Source organism: Dermacentor silvarum, chromosome 9, assembly GCF_013339745.2.
Source record: "Dermacentor silvarum isolate Dsil-2018 chromosome 9, BIME_Dsil_1.4, whole genome shotgun sequence".
NCBI lineage: Eukaryota > Metazoa > Arthropoda > Arachnida > Ixodida > Ixodidae > Dermacentor > Dermacentor silvarum.
Window position 1 is genome coordinate 76,489,495 of NC_051162.1, and position 26,824 is coordinate 76,516,318.

A 26,824-nucleotide genomic window follows, 5' to 3' on the forward strand; every position below is an offset into this window, starting at 1 on the left:
AACGTATACAACAGCCCGAGCGATTTCAACGCCCCCTTTCAAGCGTGGAACTACCCTCACGACACGGTCAAGGGCAGAAGCCTGTGGCAGGAGGCGGTAGATGTGGGACTTTCTCTATTGATGGACCCAGCCTTTCCCACCAGACGCGGCACCTCCTCGAGCAGAGACTTTGTTCCGGATCTCGCCTTTGTTAAAAACGCTGGCTCAGCCGTCTGGTCGAATCTGCTCATAGACCTCGGTAGCGATCATTACATAATGGCCACCAGCCTACAAGCAGAGCAGAAAAGAAAGAAGGCCTTCTCGGCCCCTGACTGGGAGAAATTCCGTGAGTCTAGCAAGGCCCGCCTGCCCGTGGAAAAAAGCCCGAGAGTCTCGTCCAGTGATCCAAACTAATTCTGCAAGACGTCTGCTCCACCACCAAAACCATAGAGACGGATCTACAGACAAGAAAATGGATGGCAGGCTAGCACACCTTCTCGAGGCCAAGCAATAACTCCTCGAGAGGTGGAAAAGCCAACGCTTGAACAGAAAGCTCAAGAAAACGATAGCCGAGATCAACAGACAGACTGACGAGCACTGTCAAGCCCTGTCTAGGCAGAAATGGGACGAAATTTGCAATTCAATCGACGGGCAGATGCGCACGAGAGGCAAGTGGAATCTTCTCAAACACTTGCTCGACGACTCCGGCACCAATGTCAAACCAGAGAAGTGTCCTCGCTAAAGCGCTCCACGGAGCCAAGAAGTTGTCTTCGGAAGAGGAAGGTACTGGAGATGCTAGCTAAGAAGCACCTGCCGCTCAAAACTGAGGCCGATGAGGCGGCACTACTCAGTGTACAAAGGGAAGCCGAACTCCGCGCTGGACGAGCCTTCCAAGTCAGTAAAATGCGCCGCGCCCTACACGACCTCAATGGTAGGTCGGCACCCGGCCCGGATCACATTAACTACAAGGCTCTCAGAAACCTAGAGGGCGAATCGACCGAGTTTATCACAGATAAGACTAATCGCATTTGGGAGTAGGGAATTGTACCGGAACAATGGAAGGTGGCGAAGGTCATACTCATCCCAATGCCCGGTAAACCGCCGAGCTTGGACAACCTCCGCGCCATCTCACTGACGTCATGTGTAAGGAAGGTGGTCGAACATGCCATCCATAAAAGAATCGCCAAGTATATCGAGACCAGCAACCTTTTCCCTCACAACATGATAGGTTTCACGCCTGGCCTCTCCACCCAGGATGCCATGAAGCTTAACAAAATCCAAATCTTGGAACGGCGCACTCGGAACACGAGAGCCATGCTTGGTTCGGGACCTGGAGAAGGCCTTTGATGACATCTGTCAGGAATTTGTTCTCGACGACATCTCCAAACTCGACCTGGGCTCGTCCTTCTATGCCTTCGTCAGGTCTTTCTTGAGCAAACGATGCACCATCCTCAAGGCTGGAGATTTGGAATCGGAGAAAATGGAGATGAGCAGAGGAGGCACCCCCGAGGGGTCAGTCATCTCAACGCTCCTACTCAACCTCGCAATGGTCGACCTCTCGGGATACCTAGGCAAGATCCAGGGCATCGGTCACACTATCTACGTGAACGACATCACTGTCTGAGTGCGCGGGAGGCAGTGACGGAAAAGTCCAAGCTGCTCTCCAGGAAGCTGTAAATACTACAGAGCGCTTTCTAACAGACAGGGAACTCCAGTGCTCCCCAAAGAAAACGGAAATCCTTCTCTACAGCCCAACTAGAAAGGGCGGCAAGCCACAGAACTGGAAACCCCGCACCGAAATCGACATTAATCTCTACATCAAGTGCAGAGATCCGATTCCGAAAGCCACGTCCATTCGAATCTTGGGAATGACACTTGAAGGGGCGGGCACAAATAGCATCACCATTCACAAACTAGCAAAGGGGACGGATAGCGTCATCGGTCTAATCAAGCGAGTAGCTAACAGAAGGAGAGGCCTGAGCGAAGAGAATCTGATAAGGCTATTCCACGCTTTTTTGTTATGCCATTTCACGTACGTAGCGGCCATGCACTTCTGGAAGAGGGCCGAGCGAGACAAGCTAAATGCCATGATAAGGAGTGGGATCAAGAGCGCGCTCGGTCTACCAAACTACACACGCACCCACCGACTTCTGCAGTTGGGTATTCATAATACACTGGAAGAAATTGCAGAAGCACAAGAAGTGCACAGATTCTCAGACTCTCCGGCACCACGGCGGGCAGACGACTCCTAACAGAGATGGGCATCCCTATGGCCAAGGTCGAAGACTCCTACCAGGGCCTTCCGAAAGAGCAAAAAGACAACATTATATTCTCCGCCCCGTGCAATATGCATCCCCAGAGCAACGTAGAAAGAAGGATGTCCAGGGCGGTGGCGCTCCTATGCCGTGCGACAGAACTCCCTGGCGGCAGCTGCTTCGTTGACGCGGCCCAGTATGACAACAGCAAAAATTTCACAGTAGTGTTGATCAACCACAGGAGTTCGACCGTTAGCGCAGATTCGGTACGAATCACGCCATCATGTGCGGCCGAGCAAGTGGCCATTGCCTTGGCCCTCTTGGACGACAAACATGCCAATATCTTCAGCGACTCCAGGGTAGCCATCCGCGCCTTCAGTGTTGGCGCCATGTGCAGGGCAGCCACCCACACTCTCACGTGGTTCCGCGCTCACATGGGATCCATCATGGGAGGCCCCACAAACCTCAACGAGCTGGCCTACTCCAATGTGCGAGGTCTCGCTTTCCGCGACCATGGAGAACTCCCCCGCCGGCCCGCAGTGGTGGAAAACAGAGATCAACCAACCACATATAACGAAATTATGCAGCACTTTTATCTCGACAGACGAGACTTTCCCCTACCTCACAAGAAGTTAAATAGAGCGCAGGCATTGACCCTCAGATTATTGCAAACTGGCTCGTATCCCATCCCGGATTTATTACTCAAGTTTATCCCGACACTGATGTAGTTTTTGCAAGCAGTGCAATGACTTCGCTAGCCTAGACCGTATGCTCTGGCGTTGCCGCACCGCCCCCCCCCGCCCCCATTGCGAGGCACGGAACAAATGAATGAGGACAAGTGGCTCTCCGCTATCAAGAGCCCCGGTGCCGAGGCGCAACTATGGGCTGTCCAGAGGGCCCGCGATGCTGTGGTCGGGCATGGCCTGACTGTACAACGTGGTAGTGGCCGGCTGCGCACTCAGACGCGTACCTGAGGACTTTCATTAAAGTTTTACAATCATCCATCCATGTTCTCACTGTTCTTCATCTGTTCGCATGTGCCTTCTCGATTTGAAGTGTGTTCATCTGAGGAACCTAATTTTCGATTTCGAGCAGGGTGAATCGACTGCTTATGTTCCTTTTCCTTACTGAGGCTCTCTTTGTAGTAAATGTAATCGAAGTGTCCTTTGGAAACAATAATCAAAATTCGAATTGACCTATATTTTCCTCTACGATCTTTAGCATGTTATTTGAATTTACCAATTATGTGGACATGCAAGGACAGAAAAAACATGAGCATCTTTGACTTGAATGAGGCTTTGATGGAAGATTAATGCCTCCCATGTTCTGGCAGTGTCAATGCACTTGAAAATTCCCACTCACCGTGAGGTCGTCAATGAGCTGCTCTTGACCAACGTTTTCCTCTTCAAGCCAGAGGCTAGTATACACGTTTAAGAATATGTTGATTGCACGATGCCTGCAAAAAGGAGAGTTAAAGTTATGGCGCAGCCCCAAAGCAGAGATGTAACGTAATATAGGGATGCTGTTTTATACTAACAGACAGATAACAAAACTTAGACTCACAGCACTTGGGTGTTACAAAACATTACCCAATCCTCCCAGCTACTAGTACTAGTTATATAAAATCTCTATTCAAGCTTACTTATGCATACCTGCTCTTGTTCGTATAGAAATAAAGTTCTAAGTACTTAAATACGACAACAAGGTTTAAAAGTTGCACAGTACTCCCGTCTATTACAAGTATTACAGCTGTACAAGCGACAAATAATATTCAACACACATGAAAGTTATAGTTAGTGGCTCGCTTTATTTTAATCTGTCTGGCTTATGGCACAGAATGAAAAAAATAACTTAAGATATCTGCAAAGACCTGTCGCCTGGATAAAATCTGCAAAAGAACTAAACCATAGTTACGCTGCGAGCATGATACCTTCAAATCACTGAAACAGTATACTTCATGCACAAGTTAAATTATGATTGACATAACACGCAATTACTTCTATTACAATACACTGCAATAAGACATGAACAGCACAGTCCAAAGTTCAAAAATACCATTCCAACTAAAGACACAATTGCAAAGAAAAATAGCTAACTCAGTGAGCATTTGTAATAAATACTACACTGCTAAACATGGAGTTGCGCAGCCCCATCTATAGCACACATAATTGCATGCAGCATAGCCATGCTGCAAACAAGAAACTGCATGCAAAAAGAAGAGATAAGGTTTCAAGGTGGCTGCATGCAGTGCAGTATTTTGAGATATAAATAGCACATTTAATTCAAAGAACAATGGAAACTAATTTTACCTGATATCATGTAAATACAGTGGAATCTCATTGAAACGATCTTCACGGGAAGCGGAAATAAAACGTATTATCCGAAAATTGTCTCATCTAAAATACTCGTATAAAAGAAAAAAATTGTATATAAGAAAACGTATTATCCCGAAAATGTATTAAGCAGAATAGTATCAACGAGATTCTACTGTAAATACCACGTGACCTCGCATTTGCTAGGCCAACAAACAGCTCTCAAGAAAAGTGTATTTAAGTATCAAGCGACTTTATATACACTTTTCTTCAAGCCTTGGCCTTAGCCTAAGCTCAAGGTAAGGATATACCCAGGTGTCTTAATGAAAATTGTATCATGATCTAAAGTACATCTGAGATACAATGATAACAATTTTTGCTGGTCAAGATTTGCAGCACTATACATCAGAATATGGGTGCTGTTTGTCAGTATCATTGCTAATTATTCAATATCACTAATTTCCCTAATTACATAATGGCATTTACTATAGATATGTTAATGAAGTCACACAATGCTTAAGGAATGCAGACTTAGAGGGCAGCAATTCCATTCAAAATTTCAATGCAGTTCATAACCAATTTTAGAACGAAGATCTTAAAACAGCTGTTAGTCATAATCGATACTTACAAGATATGGCTTGAACACCGACAGGCTTGAATTTAGACACAGTAATATGTGTCCTCTATAAAATTTATACACTTTGGTAAACTAAACTTAATAATGAACTTATTCACATATACTGTAAAAACTAAGAATTCCGATGTCCTGCTTTGAATCCTGGCCAAAATAATTCACTTGTCAAGAATCCCATTTTCAATAATCGCGTGTAGTCACTGCTGAAACACATCTTGGAAATTAAAGTGGCAATTAGAAAATACGAAATAACACTCAGGCTCCTAGCTTAAGCTAAAATTAACCGGTGCATAAAACTGACAGTTAACTTACGGTTTTCGCGTGTTTACTCAGTACGGCGAGGCTGTAATCAGTACGTGGCGCAAAATGTTTTGGGCAGATTATTAGGATAGATGAAAAAAATAATCCACGGTAATGAATGAATACTATTTCCATAAACTGGTCAGATGCACAAATAAATGACACCAGTTGCAGCCCAGATCTAGCAACTGGAAAGCTAATGCACGGTAAACTGACATCCTAATGTTTAAGATCACAAAACAATATCATTATTGTAGCAAAAGAACACCCTGTCTGGCACAGTCTAACTGCAACCAAATTGGAATGCTGTGAACTGGTGTTTCATGGTGTGGCACAACATGAAAGACAAGATTTTAGAGAGCATAACTTTGTGTAGCTGTGACAGACAGTGCAAGTCGGTATTGCCAAAACCTATATGAGTAAACCTGCTTACTCTATGCAAGGAAACCTCTGCAGCCTGCAGGAGCAGAAAATTTCTTCGATAGCAAGCAAGCCACGTCCTCAACCCAATCATTTTTGGACTGGACAGTCATCTTCATTTATATGGCCCGTACGCAATAGCAGTGCCATTAGAGCCACAAACAGCACAGCCCGGCTACATAAGTGATAAAGTGCTGGGTCCCCTGCTATTGTACATCAGAAATTCCCACAAATCAACAAAAGTGTATTGACATACGAATGAATGAACACACGCTTACAATCTTCTATGCATTTCTTTCTCTAGTGTTATGCATACTGCGCTTCATTATCACGAATGCCATGTGCATCTAAGCATCTTATAGCCTTCTTGGCAAAAAAAGAAGTGGGCCCACAGAATTAGAAAAGGGGATACAGAAAGGTTGATGAATATTGTTGTGTGACAAAATTTGAACCTAGAAGATGTATATTTCCAGTGAATGCAGAACCAGAATCTTCCTTGCACCCCTTAAAGTGCAAATTACACTCATTAGGGTTTCGCATGTCTGCTTTGAAAATGCTCATTTTAACATGTACCTTGGGTACACACCATTTCTTACCAGTCAAGCCTCCACTGCCTGTGTTGAACATTATGTATTTAGTGCTTTTCGTTAACTTTGCTTACATACCTAGAGCACCAATGAAATGAAAGGCACTTTCATACGATGAATATCACTGTGAAAAAAGTGCATGTTAAAAGTGCACATCATACATAGCAACACTGAAGCCAGCATGGCAACACCACAGAAACAACAAAACGTAAGCATACACAAAGAAAGTAATGGACTAACAGGCAAAAGTGCTGAGCTGAAGCAGGCATTGTGTGCCTTATACATGGCTGGAAATAGCTACGAGATCACTTCTGCAAACACATTTGATCAACACACTCTCATTCTAAATATACATATAAATTGTGACAATCACCTAAATGTTTACAATGCAAAATGATGCAGTTTCAGTCGGCAAGTTGAGAGACTTAACAAAGGTTGAGCAATTCAACGATCTCTGCATGGTACTGTTGTGCTTAATGCTGCATCACTCTTTTATACAAGGTTCTACGAATGGTTGCATCTCAAAATAAGAGTGAGCCTAGTATTAATGCTGGAAGACATTCTAGTATTATATCAAGCCACAATTTAATGTACTATGCAAAAAGGTTGGATTTTAACATTGGGCATATAGTTCCTATTCTGTATCTAGCCTAAAAGTAATGGCTGTTCCACAAGCTTCAATTCAGCTCAGCAGCGATGGCGTACAACTGAAAATGATAACTAAGGGAATTAAAATGTGACATCATCACTTAAAAACTAAAAACGGAACAAAGCAAAAGAGAATTACAACACAATGACCATTAAGCTGCACAAATGGACACATGCAGCTGATGTAGGCCCAAACGGAAACACTTATCCTGCTTAACAGAATCATCAGCCTATTACCAACTAGCAGAAGTTGGTTTAAAGTAGCTGCTAGAGTTCTTCGCTGTCTAATAGTGGGAGTGGGCTGATAAGTCAGATCAGTAGGACTAAACCAAATATTTTATTTGAAAATACTTTCTCAATGCATACATTCTCACGGTGCTTATCTCAAGCTGTACCACACTGCTGTGTACTGAACACTGCATAAAAAAGGAATCCATTCTTTAATGGTCCTCTCAGCTAATGTCTTTTGCGCTCAGCATTTGTGCTTAAACGATGCAACAGGATTTCATTCTGTCATGGTTTTTGTTTGTTACCAAATGTTGATGTAGTATGTGCCTTGATGTTCTTTCTTTTTGCAGAATCGATCCCAATTCTGTGGTGTCTGTTGTGGCGCAGGGCCAAAGAGTAGTTGTTTCAGCGAAAGGTCTGGTGGCACTGTCTGCTAATGTGAAACGCAGCGCATTGTAATTTGCCGCAACAGCAGCTGACGATGCCACCTTTTGCGTTTCTGCAAAAATCTACTCTTTTCATTTAGCATCACACTGCAGAATTGTGTGGGTGTTATTAAATTCTTGATAAAACAAGAAAAGTCGAACCTCGATAAAAATGATAATAGCGAATTGTCGCATATAGCAAAAATACTGCAGCATTGAGTTTTTCATTGTTGATGAAACCTACAAATTGTTGAATCCCGATATAACAAACATTATTATAAGAAATTATCCGATATAACGAATCATTAGATAGTACAGTCAAACCCGGATATATTGAACCCATATATAATGAATATTTGCGCATAACCAACAGAAGTAAAATTCTCTTATCCATTTGTATCACATTTTTTATTTGATTTATTTCATCACCATCATCATCATCAGCCTATATTTTATGTCCACTGCAGGACGAAGGCCTCTGCCTGCGATCTCCAATTACCACTGTCGTGCGCTAGCGTATTCCAACTTGCGCCTGCAAATTTCCTAACTTCATCATCCCATCTGGTTTTCTGCCGACCTCGACTGCGCTTCCCTTCTCTTGGTATCCATTCTGTAACCCGAATGGTCCACCGGTTATTCATCCTACGCATTACATGACCTGCCAAGCTCCATTTCTTCCGCTTAATATCAACTAGAATATCGGCTATCCTCGTTTGTTCTCTGATCCACACCGCTCTCTTCCTGTCTCTTAATGTTAGTCCTAAGATTTTTTGTTCCAGATTTGATATATTTAATTACCTACATATCAAACTTTTTAGTGATCCCTACAGATTCCACATATCCGGGTACGACTGTATAACGAAGAAAACATAAAATACGTAAAATGTTCCCTCCTGATATGAGCGTGTATGCTTATAATGAATAATGGATACAACGAAGCCGTTTCCGTGTTGGAAGAAATTTTGTTATAGTGAGGTACAACTTACTTTATCTGAAATTGGTACTAAACAATATGCAGCATATGTAATACCGACCTCTGCATAAAATTTGAAACAATTGAACAAACCAGACGGGCCATTTGTACCTGGCTTCCCCTTGCACGTGTGACATCGCAGCAGCTATGCTGACACAAAGGCATTCAAACAAGCATCACAAACATGCCACAAAGACAAACTGCTAGCAATGAAGAAAAAGGCTGGGTATAAAGGGGTTGTACAGGCACGCACCGACGCGGGCGTTCAGTGTTACCTCTCAAGGTTATAGAGTGGCACACTACGCAGGCATGCGATGGCCGCCCGCTTCTTGGAGCTGGAGAGCAGACGACGCCACGCGTTCGACGAGGGCGGGGGTTTGTGCGCCTGAGGACGTTAGTTGAGTCAGGGTGATGGTGGGTTTATAATAGAGACAGAGGAAGGAATAAACGCAGACATGTGAAGGAGTCAAAGGAACCCCGAGAGTTGTGAAGAACGAAGTATGGCAGTTGGATTAAGGGGGGGGGGGGCAAGAAAGTGTCCACATTATCCTACTTTCTTCCTTGCTCATTTTCAAACAATACATTATGGCATTTCCTGTTATGTTAGCACTTTTTTATTATTTCAGATTAGTACCTTCACTGTACCAAGTTAACCACTGTGTTAGCAATATATTTCGCAAGTCTGTGTGCTCCGACGAGGATGGTGTCTGCAAGCAGACAGGTCAAATACATTTTTACAGGTGCACAAGCAATAACAATAGCTCATCCTAAATTTCAGACAATACAATATTTATTCCACTCATCACCTAACTACTACCTAACTATTGAAACCATAAAAAGTACCTTGTCGTCAAATCTTGTGCTAAAGTACTAACTCGTAGCTTCTACTTAGATTATTTAATGTCCCTATCAATCAAGAACTGCAATTACAGCCTAGCCTCTACATAATGAATTCGTAATTGAAGCAAATATTATTAAGTAAATTGAGTATTCATTATAAACAAGCACACAAAATTTGGAAGTGACGACTGTTCTGTCCCCAAAGCAATGTGTAGCCGCATCTGCTTTGTCAGGACAGTTTCATACCATAAAACGCCATGCCTCTGCTCAAGATGCCCTCTTTGTAGCTTGTATATGGCACAAGTGCCCATATGATACTTTTTGAGCACCGGGTGACTGAAATGTGCACAAGAGTGAATTTATGAGTTGCTTTTTCAAATATGTTGACTTTTCTTGCTGCTTATTGGAACTGATACAGCAATGAGCCCTGAATTTTCAGTTTTGATATAGATTGTATAATACTGAGCAAAATAAATTATTCCTTAGAACATTTCATATTTACTTTGCTGTATCTGATACTTTGTAATGTCGGTGTTCGTTACTTGGATGTTTGACTGGACTGCAGAAAAGTTGAAGATGCGCAGTTTCCAAGTTAAACACTAGAATATCACAACTATTTCCGGAGTGTCGTGCAGTAACACCGCCACAAACACATAGGATATCTAACCCATATGTTTCGAACCTATCACCATCAGTCTACAGTCCGCTCTGCATTGCAAACACCATAGATTCACAAGCAATATAGCAGGTCCAGTGGTAGTTTGTAGCGAAATTCAGTTGTAATTGATAAAGAAAACACATGTAATTGTGCACCACGAATGCTGCGGCCTGCGTCGAGAATGTGTAAAAACAGTAACCTAAGGGACGTAGATACACACCACAGTTACATAAATAAAAATATTTCAATGCATCACAACACTTTCATGCATCACTTTTTTGCTGTTACTTTGTAAGTACACTGCAAAAAGTGAGCACCCACACAGCGTAAGCCTGCCATGCTAGTTATTCCTTGAAATTGTAAACATCATGTTCAGTCCCTCCTATTGACACACTTGGAGAGCTCACACGTGAATGCATAAAGGTTGGCTCCATATAATACGGATGAATAATTAACTTTTGGACTATGCAGCACTAATTAAAAGTACGAAAAGATAGCCGTGATTATTTAAAAAGCCTTTCGCAATCCACATCGCCTCAGAGCGTAATTCTAGTTATTAGGGGTGTCCGAATACAGAATAGTAAATTTCGAATCAAATATCAAATTGAATCAATAAAAAGATGCGAAATATCGAATCAAATATCAACTATTAGATAATTTTGTACAAAATTTATTGCTTACAAATTTTGGACATGAAAGTATGCTTGCTTGGGAGTCTCCCAGAATGGCATAACAAGAATGTAGCAATCTATTAGTAACTTAGTTACCTAGGGATCAATATGGTCTACTCATTAAAGAGAACACCAAATCAGTATGCCCGCAATGATTACAGCTTAGTTATGGCATATGAAGGACCTGGAAAATCTTTTATATCGATAGAATTTCTTTTGAGTAGAATCAGGTGCTTTCTTTTCCTCTGAAGCTATATAATTAGTGACATTCTGTTCTATTGAATGCCAATGAGGTTACCAGGTTAATAGTGGACCTGTGCTAGGTGGCAATCATATTTACAGCTCCACGCATAGCCGCCGATGACAGTTAAGAACAAGAACTGTCCACGCCATTTCATTGGCAGGTTCGGCGTGATTTGCCACCAGTCAAATGTTCCGAAATCTGAAGGGTCACAGCAAGTTCGCACAACCCTCACACCCGCCTCCCGCCATGCCCCCTCGTCATCCACCATACGCGCAAAAAATCGAGAAATCGAATAGTAGAAATCACATTAGCAAATCAAATTATTCAAACGTTCTCTATTCTATTAGGTGATATTTGATATTTCCACGCCCCTACTAGTTATAGTATAGCAAGCTGGGAGTATACTACCGATACCATCTCATAGAAACCAAGAAGGGAAATACAAACAGAATTATAGCTGCGCTTGACATCGCTTTGGCCACAATGGATCGCTTTTGTAAAGCTTAAGATATAGTTCCCTTTAATACCACAGTATCAATGTTGCCGAACAAGAAATAGCCTAAACTAGCTCAAAGTCAGTAGTGCTCATAACAAACGAAGCAATCACGCTAGTTGGTAGGGAGTGTGCAGAACAGTAATGACGGAAGTGTGGCATTCGACATTTTCGCGATACGTTGATGTGTAACGCTTTTCTGTGCTTTTTTTCCTTTCTTATATGTAGTCGTAAGCGCTTTTTGTGTTAAGATCAGTAGAAGTTTAGTGCTCATTATCGTTTGCGCCTCTGTCTATGAAACGTCACACCGCCTGCAACCTTTGTGTCTGTAAAAACAGTTATCCTGGCATAAAGCACCGTAATTTAACTAATGAAACTGCATATCAAGATTTTCAGGCATTAATAGATGCATTTCTTTGATCCCAAAACTCGTCAATAAAGTTTGAAATTATATCGTAAGCACATTTACCGTACTTCATCGTTCTCATTTGTATATAGCCATCATTATCCCTGTTCGTCTTCTTCCTGTTTGAGCCTGGGCCGTGCCTTCGGAATAAACGGGTGTGCCAGGGCTGCCTGTCCTGGTCGTCTTCCGTCTTTCAATATATATATATATATATATATATATATATATATATATATATGTGTGTGTGTGTGTGTGTGTGTATGTGTGTATGTACTATGTACAAGTTTGAAGATAAAACATGTTTGTGCAGTTGAAATATAAAAATTCCACGTAGAACTATAACAGTGTAATGTTCCATGACGAGACGTAGTGCCGAGCAGCTTTCAATATGCAACCCACAGTTGCCCAATCCACCCACGGGAGATGAGACTTCAACAGTCGCCAACAAACAATAGCAATAGTACAGTAACAAAATTGATGTAGCCACTATGCAATGGTAATTATGCAGCAGAAGCTAACCGATATGGTCAAATAATCTAAGAACAACAAATAATCAAAGCACAACGCGTTATCTAGAGAAGCATGGCTGATCTTATGAGTGGATTGAACTATCTTTCATTGTGAGACTATAAACTGGAAGATTTTTAAATGAAGGCATATCAGCAAAGCTTTATCGTACTAATTAGTGAAGTCCCTTGAATAAAAACAAGTAAACTGTCTCTATATTTACTTTCATTGGCACAAATTGCCCATGCGGAGTGATGCCAAGGACACTGCTTTTTTCCCAAGGGTTTTCCTTACACTTTTCAGTATTTGCTATTCAGTGTCTGTAGCTTCAATTGCAACCTCCCAACAACGCAGATGTAAGCATCTACATAAGATACGATGATGAAGAGTGGATCTAAGAATCCACTCCGCTATCCTAGGAACTTACGTTGAAGCACGTAAAGGTTCTAGAAACACTGTGCTACGTGCAAATCAGCCAAGTGACTATGAAGGATGATCAATATGCCACAGTATCATCAAAATGAACTGGCATGAAGAACAGAACAGATTGTAAGCATTAAGTAATTACCTAAAAACTGGAAAACAACAGTGCTAAAAATTCAGAGCTCTTCCCCTGTCGAGAAAATGGGATAAGCGCAGCATGGTGGCAAGACGACACTGTCTCAGGCCTTCCGCTTCGTTTTCCCTAAACTGAGGGTCAGTGGCTCTTCACTGACGTTTGGCCTCAACATCGCGCTCCCACAACTAGTGGTCCGCGGCTCTTCGCTCACATCTCACCTGGGCGTCGGAAGCCCTCAGGCAAGAATCACACGACAAACTTCGCTTACTCCTATTTTATCGACTGCGGAAGGGCTGGTGATTTTCCGTCTTTTGGTTCCACGTGGGACAAGGGTAATTCAAGGGCGCGTTACTGGTCCCCGAGCCCACCGGGGTATGTGCCGTTGAGCTTGAACCCTTTCTGCACTATCGCCAGGATCAGCCCACATGACAGGGGTATATGCCATTGAGCTTGGACCCTTTGTGTACTATCACCAGGATCGGCCCACATTTCAGCGTGACACCACCCCTACCACCACCGCCGATACTTGTGAGCCTATAAAGCTTCGCTTGAAAATGGGGTAATAGCAAGAACAGGAGACGGAACGCTGGCCAGCAAACAAGGCTGACAATTGTGAAAAAATGACAAAGCACTGTCACGGCATGCTCCCCAACCTCTCTCCAAAGTACAAAACCAGAAAACGAAAACCTGCATTCGCACTTTACGTTAGAATGTGAACACCACAGCACACAATGTTAAATCGATCTCTTCAAACCCACGTTACTGCAGGAGAAGGGGCGAGTTTTTGAAGGGTCGAGAGAACTAATGCGAAAGGTGGTGAAGGGGGGGGGGAGGCCAGAAGATTAAAGAAGGTGATGACAGGGACAGGCTATGAGTAGCGGGACGAGGCCAACCTCTAGGCAAGCAAGTGTGTGTGTTGCGTGTACGCGTGCATGCCTCATCTGGCAGCAGGAAGGCAGAGGTTGCACGACTGCCTGGTGCGGGTCACCCATCCCGTTACCTGGGAAGACTGTGCAGCGAGGTCATTCGGAAGCAGGCAATGACGGCCCGCTTTCGCTGTGTGGACACTACACTGCGATAGGCACCCTTCAGCGAGCCCTGAGCATGGTCGATCTGAGGAGTGCGGGCAACGGAAGGCAAACGCAATGAAGATATGAGGTTGTAGCATCAGGTTGTTTATAAGTAAGAGAGAAAGGCTGATGCAGCTTCAAAAAACCACAGTAATTCCTAGTACTAGTTTCTTGTCCCAAATAAAAATGTACTTATAAACATCTTTTTGGCACAACTGTAATGCAAAAACTCTCAAAGGTAACTCAGTAACTCTCAAGGCCTTATCAATGCGTTACCTCTTACAGCGTTATCTCTTACAATGATATAAAACGTTATGTGCCAGTGTCACTAGACAAAAACAACTGTACTGCGATGCTGAGCACAATGGTGATTTGAGATTTCAGAGAAAATGAAGGTTATCTGCTGCTTTTTAAGACATATTTTCAATTTACCTATGTTGAACGACACTAATACATAAGAACAATAAGAGCTTCAGAACATGTTCATTATCTACTATTGAATAGCACTTCCAACGTTTCCCGGTAAGCAGTGTACCTAAAAGGCGAACACTGGTAAAAGCGACAATATTGTAATCTCGTGAAATCTACTACACATTACTCACGGACAACCTTTTGTGGCGGTGAAAGGAGAGCCTATGGGGGTGGAGCTTCCACGCATAAGTTACTGCGCCAAGTAGTGCGGACGTAACTTTGCAGCACTCTTGGTTTCTTGAAAGAGACACTGAATCAGCGCAGCTTCCACATGTCATAGTTTTGTGTTTGGCCAAACATGAATGTGATGAGCCGAAAGATAAGTTGTCAATAAGCTGTTTGTGCCTTCTCCTCCTCAGCTTGAACTAATGCCAATGAGAATGTGAAACTAGTTTCTGGAGGGGTCTTAGTTGTGCAGGCTTTGGCTCCATAGCTTTATTTTCATTGCCACAGAAAGTTGACTGCGAACATAGCCAGGTTCATAAGAGAGCTACGTTCATGCCTAATGCCAAATTACAAGCAGCGTACTAGTGTGATTCTGTTTTAGTAGACACAATCTTATGCAGCAACTGTTCAGCTGTGTGTAGCTGTAAAGTACTGCAGAGAATGCATTCATATTCAAAAGGCAAATTTCAAGAAGACACACACACACACACACACACACACACTGAGAAAGAAATAACATGGAAGGGACAATCATTGGTGTGAGTGTCTTCTCGAATTTTGTGCTGCGAATATGAATGCAAGCTGTAGCAGTCAACTGGCCTCCCTTAGCGCCTTGACATCTACTGCAGAGCACTAGACTAAGGGAAAAAATAGTCCCTAATGTTCACAAGGGCATGGATGTGGCATGTAGATCCACAAATGTGTCAGCGCACTGAAAATTATATGGTACAGTCGAACGTCAATATATTGAAGATGCATATGACGAATTACTGGATAAAGCGAAATCAATCTCAAATTGCTCTCCCCTATATTACCATTTAATGAAAATCGACTTATAATGAATATCAGATATAATGAAGGTATTTTGTGTCAGATGCAACTTCGTTAAAAGGTTCGGCTGTACTCATATTAATTTCTTTGGCTTAGAATTCCAAGGCCTACTTTGTTCCCAAACGAAAAAAACAACAAAGCCTATGGGTTCAGACGCTTGTACAGACTCGTGAACATTAAAACGAACGAATAGCATCAACAACAAGAACATTTGGTACTCTGTTTCAGACTGTAAAATTGCTACATAATGTATTATTGCTTTTTATTAAAAATTGAGAATTAGTTTCACGATATCAAATGTTATAGAGCTTGAATAAATTAAATTATGGGGTTTTACGTGCCAAAATACCATCTGAATATGAGGCACGCCATATTGGGGGACTCCGGGATAATTTGTACCACGAGGGGTTCGTTAACGTGCACCTAAATCTAAGTACGCGGGTGTTTTCTGCATTTCGCCCCATCTAAATGTGGCCGCCATGGCCGGGATTCGATCCTGCAATCTCGTGCTCAGCAGCCTAACACAATAACCACTGAGCAACCACGGCAGGTTGTTACTGAGCTTCATTCACAGCCAGGTGCGAAAAGCCTTTTCACTTCAGTCTTTCAAAAAATTCTTCATTATATCCCATGTCTCAGAATACCAAATTGACGAAGCCTTCGGAGAAAAGAATATGGGCCCCAATCACAACCACCGCACTTACCACATGTAGTCCGTAAAGCACCTTGGCCATATCAATGATGCGCTCAACGAGCCTGTCCTGTGAGACCACGGGCACCACCGCATTGGGCTCCACTGGCGTTGATCGTTGGCTGCCCAGCTTGCTGTACAGGTAGTGTTGCCAGCTCATTGCATCCGTCGGGTCAATCTTTCCAGGTTGGACAGGAAGGGGGCAGTGGTTAAGGGAAGGATCAAGTGCTTGCCAGACTTTTGGGAAAACTGCTGACAAACCACAGTGTGCAATCAAGAGACTCGACACGGAAAGCCTACCGGACAATAAACAGAGCTTTTGCATTTGCGGCACAGGACTTACTTTAAGGCGAACTTTCTTAAGATGATCGCTTTGGTAACCACATTGTTTAGTATCCTGTGTTTAGTTTCTCCCAGTTTAAGTGAACTTCTGGTAAAAGCTTTTTTGTAAATGACCTTGGTGTCCCTTAATGTTAGCCTCAAAAAGATTCTAACGCACAATTATTTTGTAGTACCCTGTTGAAGGAACCATGATAACAAGTCAAGGTAAACATGCAAACGTTTTGGACCCTAACCGGGTTCTTGGTCACACGGGTACGTGTTCCGACATGTATGTTTTTATCGCTTTGACTTGGTCAGTGAATGAAATTTTGTAATTGTTTTGTGGATCCTTCCTACAAGTTCTTGGTGCCGTGAGTAATAGCAACCAGCAACTAGCTCAGTGAAGTTCCATTCGATTATGAAAGAGTGACTCCATAAAATAAGGTACCCCCAGTAGCCTATACAATTTCTGAACACCATAATGCCAAGGAAAAGAAAGACTTTCTTAGAAGAAACCAGCCCCGCAACTCACCTTATCAGGAAGAGTGAGCTGCAGCTTGACGTAATCAAAGATGTCCGAGTCTTGGCATTTCTGCAAAAATGATTCCACGTCAAGTATGTTTATGTAAACATTGTACAGGAGACTGGCATTCAAGGAGGATGTTTCAAGGGTAAACAAGGAGTCAATATTATCATTTATCATGCATACATTGCTCCGCTTTTTGATGGTGACGTTTTTCTCATGATCATCAAATGTGTGGATTTGTCGCTCGGACACAATATGCACCCTACTGTATCCAAAAAATGTTGAACTGCTTTTGGCGATTCTTTAGCGAAAGGGCCTGTCTATTCAGATTGCGTGCACAAAAGGATTGCTTTTTCTAGAATTTAAGCGAACTTGAGCGATTATTCTGGAATGTAGTGTGGTTCATGTACTATATACAGTGGAATCTTGTTGATACGATCTTCATGAGAACCGTAAAATAAAATGTATCATTCAAAAATCGTAATATCCAAACATAATATTGTATAATAAAAAGAAATTGTATATAAGAAAAACGCATTATCCCAAAAAACGTATTATTCAGAATCGTATCACCGATATTCCACTGTAATACCAGTCGCTCTCGACCCGTGCGTTCAGATTTTCGATGACCGACAACCGTGTTCGCTGCTATCGTTGTGCTGCGAGTTTTGCTTGACTTTAAAGGCACAACATTGCTCAATAAAGTCTTAAGACTCTTCACTTGCATTCGACAATGCTTGGTTTCTTCATCATCACTACTATGTGGCAATATTGCAATTGCTGCGACAAATTGTGTGCAACAGGCTGCCAGACGGATAAACGAGAATTTTCTGCATGGTCGATTGTGAGCCTTCCAGAGTGGAAACTGATCAACCAGGGTGGCTACTCACATTGAGGAACTTCTCCTTGGCATGCTGGACGAGCTCCTGCTCTCGGCCGGCGAACAGGTTGAGGCCGACGGGCAGGAGGCGCTTGAGGCAGGCCACCACCAGGCTGGCCGCCAGCTCTTTGTCCTTGTCTCGCTTGCCATCTCGCTTCTTTTTCTTCTCCTGCATGAGCACATGGGTATTGAAGAGAAATGTAGTCTGTCTTCTCACCAGATAAAGACATCAACAGCATGTCCTGTAGCACATCATCTCATCATAGCCTTAACCTGGTGTTCTCAATTCATTTTACCAGCACAAAACTCAATAGGGCACTAATTAGGTGCCCCATTGAGTTTTGCTCGTTTTGAGCAGCTGTTGGTATTTTCGGAGCAGATGGCAAATTATGCCATACGACTCCATGGAATTGAAAGCATCAACAAAGTGTCTAATGCATACTAATATCTATTACGAACCATATTGCATATACATTAGTCAGAGCAAATTGCAAGAAACAAGCAATTCAGAAAATAGGTGGTTATCGAACGTGTAGTAAAATTAGCTATATATTTAAAATGCCAGTACTTGTGGCAGAATTGAGATAAAACCTGTAAAGCTGAGCACCACATTATAAAAGTAACCGCAGTCACAAATAACCGTCGCCAAAGCAGCAGTTCGTAATCGGTATAAGGTCGAAGTGATCTCAGTCACTGTCACTTTTCACCAAAATAGCCTGCATGTCAAGTTCAAAAATACCGCTTAATAAGCTATATATTTCAAATGGCAGTTCTTTTGGCAGAAATGAGATCAAAGCCGATAAATGTGAGCATCACAAGGTAATTGTAATCAGTCACATACCACAGTTGCCACAAAAGCAGTCGGTAATCAGTAGATCAAATTTCCCAACGCCGTTTCGAAGCAGGTTTAGGAGCAGTTACTAACAAAAATGATAGTTTGGAGCAGCATGTAACGGCACTTCTTTTTCGGAGCAATTGGAGCAGCATGTCTATCACTGCATTTCCACACTCTTGTGAACCTTAACGTTTTCTGTCTTTGCACCGAAGGAGCAGACACGACTAAGCAGGCTGGTCAATGTTTCCCATTTGTTTCTACACTCTACATAGTTTTTTCTTGTTCAGAAAGCAACAAACGAAGTTGCCCAAATATATGTTAGTAATAATTAGATTCGGTATTTCCAGTTTATTCGAGTAGTCTTCAGATCTCTTGGTAACAGTCTAGGGAGACACAGTGAACAAGAAATCCTAGAAACATATGCACAGGTCTTGCACAAAATGGGACCCACCTTCTTCTGGCTTTGACCAGCGTCTACGGTTTGCACGCTGGCTCGTCCACGTCCCGAGGGCATAATGAGCGCCATGTTGTCAATCTCGTGCTGGGAGATGAAGTTGGCTTCTTCTCGCCGGAAGTACTGCACGTAAGGGAAAAAATATGTATATAAATGAGTTGCATTATTGCTAAACGTTGAAGTGCCAATGTAAGGGTATGTAACGATTCTACATAATGTTTGATATCACAGGTCACTTGGCTCAACGCTGTTAACATAAATATTAAGTCCTCTTTTGCCTGCATCTCGAACGCTCCCACCACCTCTATATCATGCAAGGTGTGCGTGCGCTGAAGCGCACGCACATCTTGCATCTTGCAGCCGGTGAGCCATCCATGGCGAGACCGAGCGTTCAAGCGCTGGCGAAGGAGCCGTTAAACCTTCGCCTAGTCACGTGGTACCGCAGGGGCGAGGCTCCGAGCGAGCGCAGCTGTGACCCCTCTCCGCAGCGGATCACGTGGCGTGACGTCACACCTGCCACATTTGCGCTGCGGTGGCTCGTGCGCCGGCGGCTCAAGGTCATCGCGATGCAATGAATGACCTTGCGAGACATGGCTTAGTAGAGCTTTCCCTCTCAAATATCAGTGATAGTCACCTGAGACTTGTTCCAAGTGTTGAACACATGGGCAACACAAGTGTATACTTGTTCAGCTTCTTTCACGTTGTTCTTGAGCCAGTGGTTTCTGGAGAAAAATGTGTAAACGAAGAAGACAATTTGAGAACGTTCAAAAGCTACAATGGGCTTCTGAAAAATAGCGTTAGATATAAAATGCTTTAAGAAATAAAATCCGTACATGAGTACACATAAATGCCTCGAAAAATACAAGCTGTCTAACACCTTCGTCTAAAGCTGCTGCTTATTCTCTTGTTAACAGCTTCGAAACAGGGCAGGCAGTTTAACTCATCACAGGCAGACTTGAGCTTATAAATTTTCCTCAGCAGCTTTGGACTGTCAAGGTTCGTGAACTTCAAATTTTGTTCACATTTAAATTTAGCTATCCTAAAATTAATGAGTCACCCTGTCATGACTGTTCTCACTAATTGAATTTTCTACGGGCAATCTGGAAAAGCATGCTCAACAGTATTCTTATCCCTAAACAGAAACTCATATGCAGCTGAAATGCAATGACATAAGCTCATGGTGCAGATGCATTCCTGTGCAACCTGTGACATGGAGACCTATATGTGACCATTTCGTGCATAAAACATATTTTGGTTGAAAGGATCTAAGTTTTTTAAGAAAAATTCAGAGCCCTTCCCCTGTGGAGATAAGGGGGGGGGGGGGGTAAGCAAAGGTTGGTGGCAAGACGACGCTGTCGCAGGCGTTGCGCTTCGTTTGCCCCAAGCTCAGGGTTGGCGGCTATTCGTTGACATTTGGCCTCAACATTGCGCTCCCGCAACTTGGGGTCGCGGCTCTTCGCTGACGTTTCGCCTGGGCTTCTGAAGCTCCCACGCTAGATTCTTCACGTCGTCGACGAACCCTTTCCCGAGCGAGTTCGCGGCGCCGTTGCTGAAACGCAGCCTGCTCTTTGGCGGAACACACCACGTGCGGCCTTCCCATCCGGACGCCGAAACTGATCTGATCGAGGATGAGGGATTCCCGGCGGAGCGCGCGCTAGCACCCTTTCCTTCCCTTTCCCTCCCAGCGACACACCAAACGACCCTGATTGGTCGCGCGCGTCACGTGATCCGGCGGCAGCGCAGCTTTCCCCGCATCTGCTCTTCCTTCCTTTCTTTCTTTCTTTCCTTCCTTCTTTATTCCTTTTTCTTGGCTCATACCCGCATTGCCAATGCGGGTATGAGCCACACGTGACTTTTTGCTTGACTACGCCGCTACCGAAATCTGTCACGCAATACAAGTTTTACTTGAAAATGTACTTTGTTTAGTGTTCCACTTGTATTTACATTTTGTGATGCCTAGGTGCTTTCTTGGGTTTTATTTGAATTTGTTATCGGCTTTGATATATTGCTATATTATAAGACCATCTTGATGCAATACATTTGCACACATATGTCAGAGCTATATTCTTAAAATTACAGAAGGAAGGCTGTCCTCTTAGCACTCACCTTTGAAGATCCACATACTTGATGAGCAGAGGGAAGAAGGCATATATGTCCCGAACAAGGAGTGAGAATTCCTGAAACGCAAGAAATAAAAGAATAAATGAACACACATGTGCTTTCGATGTCAACATTCCGGCAACTACAGTCAGCTGAAGCAATATACTAATATAGCTTTCAGTCTGTGCAACAGCATTTTATACGTCAGTCTACCATTTAGCCATGACTAGAAGCATCACAATAGTTATTCTCAAAAGCATTGATCTTGTGTTACAGCATAGCATACAATAGAGTGGACCTCCCTTTAATAAACTCAGCTAATCTGATTTTTGTGACAATTAAGCTCAACAGTTAGCTGAACACTTTTTAGTTCTTAATATATTCAGCACACTTATATTATCACTTATATTATCTCGAAAAATTGAAAAACTAATATGACAAAGGATATTGCCACCGTTAGTTTCCTTTTGCTTTTAAAGTAGTCTGCTTGAGATTTGAACCTTGCGCACTTGTACTCCATGTACAGAGCAAGACGTACACAAAAATAGGCGTTTTGATGTGTTCTGTTCCTTTATGCTTAATGTTATTTTTTACTTGATATATCTGTTCCATTGGTTCGCACTGTTGCTAATTCTTGTATTATTTATTTGTAATCTTCATCGAGGGTGCCGTTGCAGTGTTGTATTTTGGGACCCTGGTCTTTATATTTTACATCCTGTCATTACTATAAGATGTAATAATAATAATTATAAAAATAATAATTATAATAATAATAATATTACGCTGATTTGATTTGAAGGAATGTATAAGCAACAAACAAAAGCCACAGAAAGACCATATATTTATTCATAGCAAGCTTTTTAGAATCATTGTTACAGTATTGTTACAGGAAAGCTGAAACCAACTCTAGATAAGTGTCGGCAACAACATTCTGCATGATGCCATTTTGCATAGTGCCAATATGATAAAGATTTCAACAGGCCAGAGTCAACAGAATAGTTATCAGATGTTGTACATGTCTCTAATGCCATCATGCTAGCTCAAGGGCAGGATATCAAACTGAATAAATGAAACGTTCCGAGTGCACAACGCACCTCTTGGAGCTGGCTTTCAGCCTGGGAGGTGTCATCAGTGCTGGACTTGAGGTAGCTGCGCATGCACTCCTCCTTGTGGAATACTGAGTCCGCACACTGCCGGACTTTTTCCATCAGTGGCAAGATGGGGTCCCGCAGAAGTTCCTCGGATGAGTTTATCACAATTTGACCCGCATGCCCTGAGTTGCATAAGGAAAAAAAGATAGAGAAACACAGCATCAGAACAAAGGTCGTCAATACAAAATGCTAATGCAAGGTTTGAGGTGAATTGGTTGCTTAATTATTTGGTCGATTAATTGACTGGCGGGCCGACAGAGAGATGACCCACCTGGTTGGATGTAATGCCACTAAAGAACACAGAGACTATGATAGCTGACAGAAATAAGGACACTGGATTAGTTTTAACTGCCTGGATTTCTTTATTGTTCAGTAAAGGCTCAATACCCAAGCACTTTTTCCTCCCGTGCCCCAATAAATGCATCTCGCACCACACTATACCACACACTATAGCCACAGAGTGACCATAGAGGCTGCAGTAGACTTCCGTTAAGTCGACCCTGACGGGACCAACGAAATTGATCGAATCATTCTGCGGGTCAAATCAAATGATGCGTAGAAACTCCAAACACACTACTGATTCATTTGGCAGTATCTGTCCTATTCTGACACCCCCCCACCGAATCTAACGTGCGCCCACTTTCAATGTGTTAAAAGTAGAAAACTGACGCAGAAATAACGTTAAAGCTCCGAATCCAGCAGAAATATAATGTGCAGCCAATTTTTACCCGAGAAAAATGGGCAAGAGTCTAATATAAGTGTGGCACCATGGTTGCCGACTTTCTAAAGTTAGCTTCGCCGCAGTGAATTTGTGTTGGGCATTAAAGCACACAAGGCCACGAGGGCAGTTTAGGTTTTGTGTCCTATTACACCGTGCAGGCAATTTTCGACCCAATTTTCTAGAAAAAAATGCATGTGTTAGGATCGGGTGAAAACTATGAATCCGCCATTTTGAGCTGCGATAATTGCTTGAAAAAATTTCTGAGCAGGACGAAAGTAGGCGTTTTTGACAGAAGGTGACGTGCGTTCCACACATTCATTGTCCCCAAGCTCCACCAATACAGACCCTGCCACTAAAGGGGTCAATATTGGGGTCACCATAGCGGCCAGCTACATGCATGCTGACTGGTCAAGAGGTACACCTGGACTCCCGGGACCTTCAGTTGGGATGGAGTTAACCAAAAATCTAAATAACTGGAGTCGAATAAATGGAAGTCAACTGTCATATGAAAAGGATGGAAGAATAGATGAGGTGATGCCAACATTAGCAGTTCTCCAGCCACTTTTTGTTTCATATATACAGTTGACGCCAGACAGAAATGAAGGTGACATGTATTCGTGTGTAGTGCACATCATCCATTAAAAAGCAGACCAATTTCTAGAAGTTACTGTTTAGGTTTAAATGCCTTTTTCGTGGATTTTCCTTCCTACATTGTGTTTGATTATGCTTGTAAAATTTCCAATGCTTGTCAGTGTTCTTTCAGTTAATTTTTCTTCATACATTGTGTTCGATTATGCTTTTTAATATTTATTACTGCATTGTACCACTCTGCTAAAGATCTTGTGTAATATTGCATCTCTAAATAGATTAAAATGAATAGCGCACCATTCTACATATAAGCAACACACGCAGGACAAAAGATACAATTCATAATTGAAGAAAGCACAGCGAAGCCCTCTAAAGACTGTGCTAAAAGGATTAAGAAATATTAAGGTTTACAAAAAATATACGCCAGTGCATATTGAATAAAATATTGTAGGCAAACCATCTCCGACTACCCAGTTTGAGTGATCAGCTTTCTGTGCATAAATGAAAAGAAGAAACCGTCATGAAAGCTGTTTGCTAAAAAACATTCATGCGTTCGGATTAACACGCACTTGTAGTGTAGTGTAGTCATACTATTTTGCTATCACATATGAGGCACACTGATCAGACATTATAACTTTTGAAACTCTACCTTGGAGCACCTCTGAGGCACAGCTTCTTCTTTCTGTGGCCAGCTGTGCTCATTGGGCAAATTTCACTGTGAATGTCACCATGCAAAATACAACAAAGGGCACTCGCGTGCCACTTAGTGTTTGTGCTTGAGGACGTGCAGGGCATTTCTAATTTTTGTACCCTCATTCCTATAGAACCTTATTATCATAAAGCTATATCTCACACGAAAATACCTTTGCTATATGTAATATGAATTATAAAGCACATATAGCAGATGCTAATAATGGTGAGTCAGGATTCTAGATTCACTTTGTTAGGTCGAATAGGTCATTATATTTTTGTTCATATGTTTAGGTTTGAATTTACCATTTTTCATGGAGTTCACAAGGTAATAAAATGACATGAAATTAATAAAATTTGCGAGTGACATCCGTTTAACGACTGAAACAGTTCTCAGCAGTTAAAGAATTGACACAGCATTCTAGAAGCATCGAGGCAACGGTCATGGACAAGTCAACACACCTGCAATGGTTATCATCCAAGGAGAGCCCTCAATGTTGACAGTTTTGCGCAGAAGATTCAAGACGTTTTTCAAAAGGCCAGTCAGATGGTCACTGGTAACCATGGTCACGTGGTTTCTGTAAAAAAATAGGGTATATGAAGGGTATCTCAAAGAAAAGCAAAATGGAAGCAGTCACAGTAAAACAAAGTAGCTGCTCTTTGTTTGTAAATAAACAGTGCCTGCATTTGTTCTTAGTTCCACTAATCAAACACCTATTGTCTGCTTGTACTTCGGTGTTTTGCATTGAATTCTTGTTATAAAGCTGCTTGGTATAGTACAAGAAGTTGTAGCATCATTAGGTACCCTGGAAATACGTCTCATGAAAACGTAATATATAATATACTAAGCTGACGAAATACAAATAGCTGCTTGATATCAACAAATAAATGCCACACTGGCAAATATAACAATCTCATCACACCACCTAATTTCCCTCCATTTTTAGCTTTTTTTCCTGTACCTAGGTATCCATACTGTTAGTTCAATAGACGACCCAATTTTATCTGCTTTACGCTCATCACGTGACATGCCCAACCCCACTTCTTCATCTGAATGTCAACTAGAATATTAGATACCCCCTATTTGATCTTTAATCCACAACACTACCTTCCGGTATCATTAATGCTACGGCTAATATTCTTCGTTCCATCGCTTGTGGCCCGGTCCTCAGCTTTTGTAGCCTTTTGTTGCCCTCCTAGTTTGAGACTTATAGGTCAGTACTGGTACACCGCTTTGATTGCATGCATTACTTTTGAAGAATAATGGTAAACTACAGGTCAAATCATAGTTAAGTCTAGCCAACACAGTAGCATATTATGAATGGTGTAAGTACCTACGTCTAAAGATTATCAAAAACTTCAGAATTCCCTACTACACTGAATTAAGACTAACCTTACACGATTTATAAAAGCATTCACACAGTCTACACATTTTAAAAGAAGTAACAGTGAGAAGTCTTTGCATACCAACTCATGGACAGTAAAACCAACGTGTAGTTGCATAAAGCGTTATACTTTCATGCAAATTTGAACCGATATAGACCACCCTAGCTGATCCTACTGCTTCGTACAAATAGACTACAACTTAGCATGACATCAAATTCTGAAGCACTGCCAACTGAATGACACGAAGAAAAAGAAGAAGCCTCATCCTTTGACCAAGTCTAGTTCTTTAAAATAAAATCTCTAATAGCAATATAGTTCTTCATAAAGTTATACCCATCAGGTTATCACCAATTAACCACACTGTAAAAACTTTGAGTGGGGACTACGCAACACATAGAAATTAGAAATGAACCAGAACGACTACAATGCAAAAAGAACAAAGTGAATGAGCCTGCACTGGTGCCAGCAGCACATTGCGCATCAATGATGCCAAGTGCTGCTTTTCTTAGTAACTGCCCAACATAGGTACTCTACAGGTACTACGAACACATCACAATAATTGCAAGAATGCTTCCTGCACTTAAACTGTTATTAACTGTGATGTTAAGCTATTCCTCAGTCACTTGAAGCCATTCAAGTGGAATCATGCAGCATAATGTTTCTTGTACCCTGACGTGGGGTTGACATTGTCTGGGCCTTGACTCCACCAAAAGGGAAGGTAGCTGAAAAAAATACAAAACAGAAGGAATTTAACTGCAGGAAAATGAATCGGCCATTAAGCACCCTTTTGTGCAAATGCATGCTA

General features: G+C 42.3%; 1 protein-coding gene across 1 annotated transcript in view; it reads right to left on the bottom strand.

The window, feature by feature from the left end:
• The window catches only part of LOC119465324 (ryanodine receptor-like), a 268,769-nt gene that overhangs the window by 40,229 nt on the left and 201,716 nt on the right, over positions 1 to 26,824 (bottom strand). Inside the window, 11 exon segments of the mRNA XM_037726127.2 lie at positions 3,597 to 3,690; positions 14,140 to 14,252; positions 16,381 to 16,545; positions 17,221 to 17,280; positions 18,105 to 18,263; positions 19,381 to 19,506; positions 20,018 to 20,105; positions 21,490 to 21,560; positions 22,578 to 22,756; positions 25,096 to 25,211; positions 26,688 to 26,741. Coding sequence (XP_037582055.1) covers positions 3,597 to 3,690; positions 14,140 to 14,252; positions 16,381 to 16,545; positions 17,221 to 17,280; positions 18,105 to 18,263; positions 19,381 to 19,506; positions 20,018 to 20,105; positions 21,490 to 21,560; positions 22,578 to 22,756; positions 25,096 to 25,211; positions 26,688 to 26,741 — 1,225 coding nt within the window.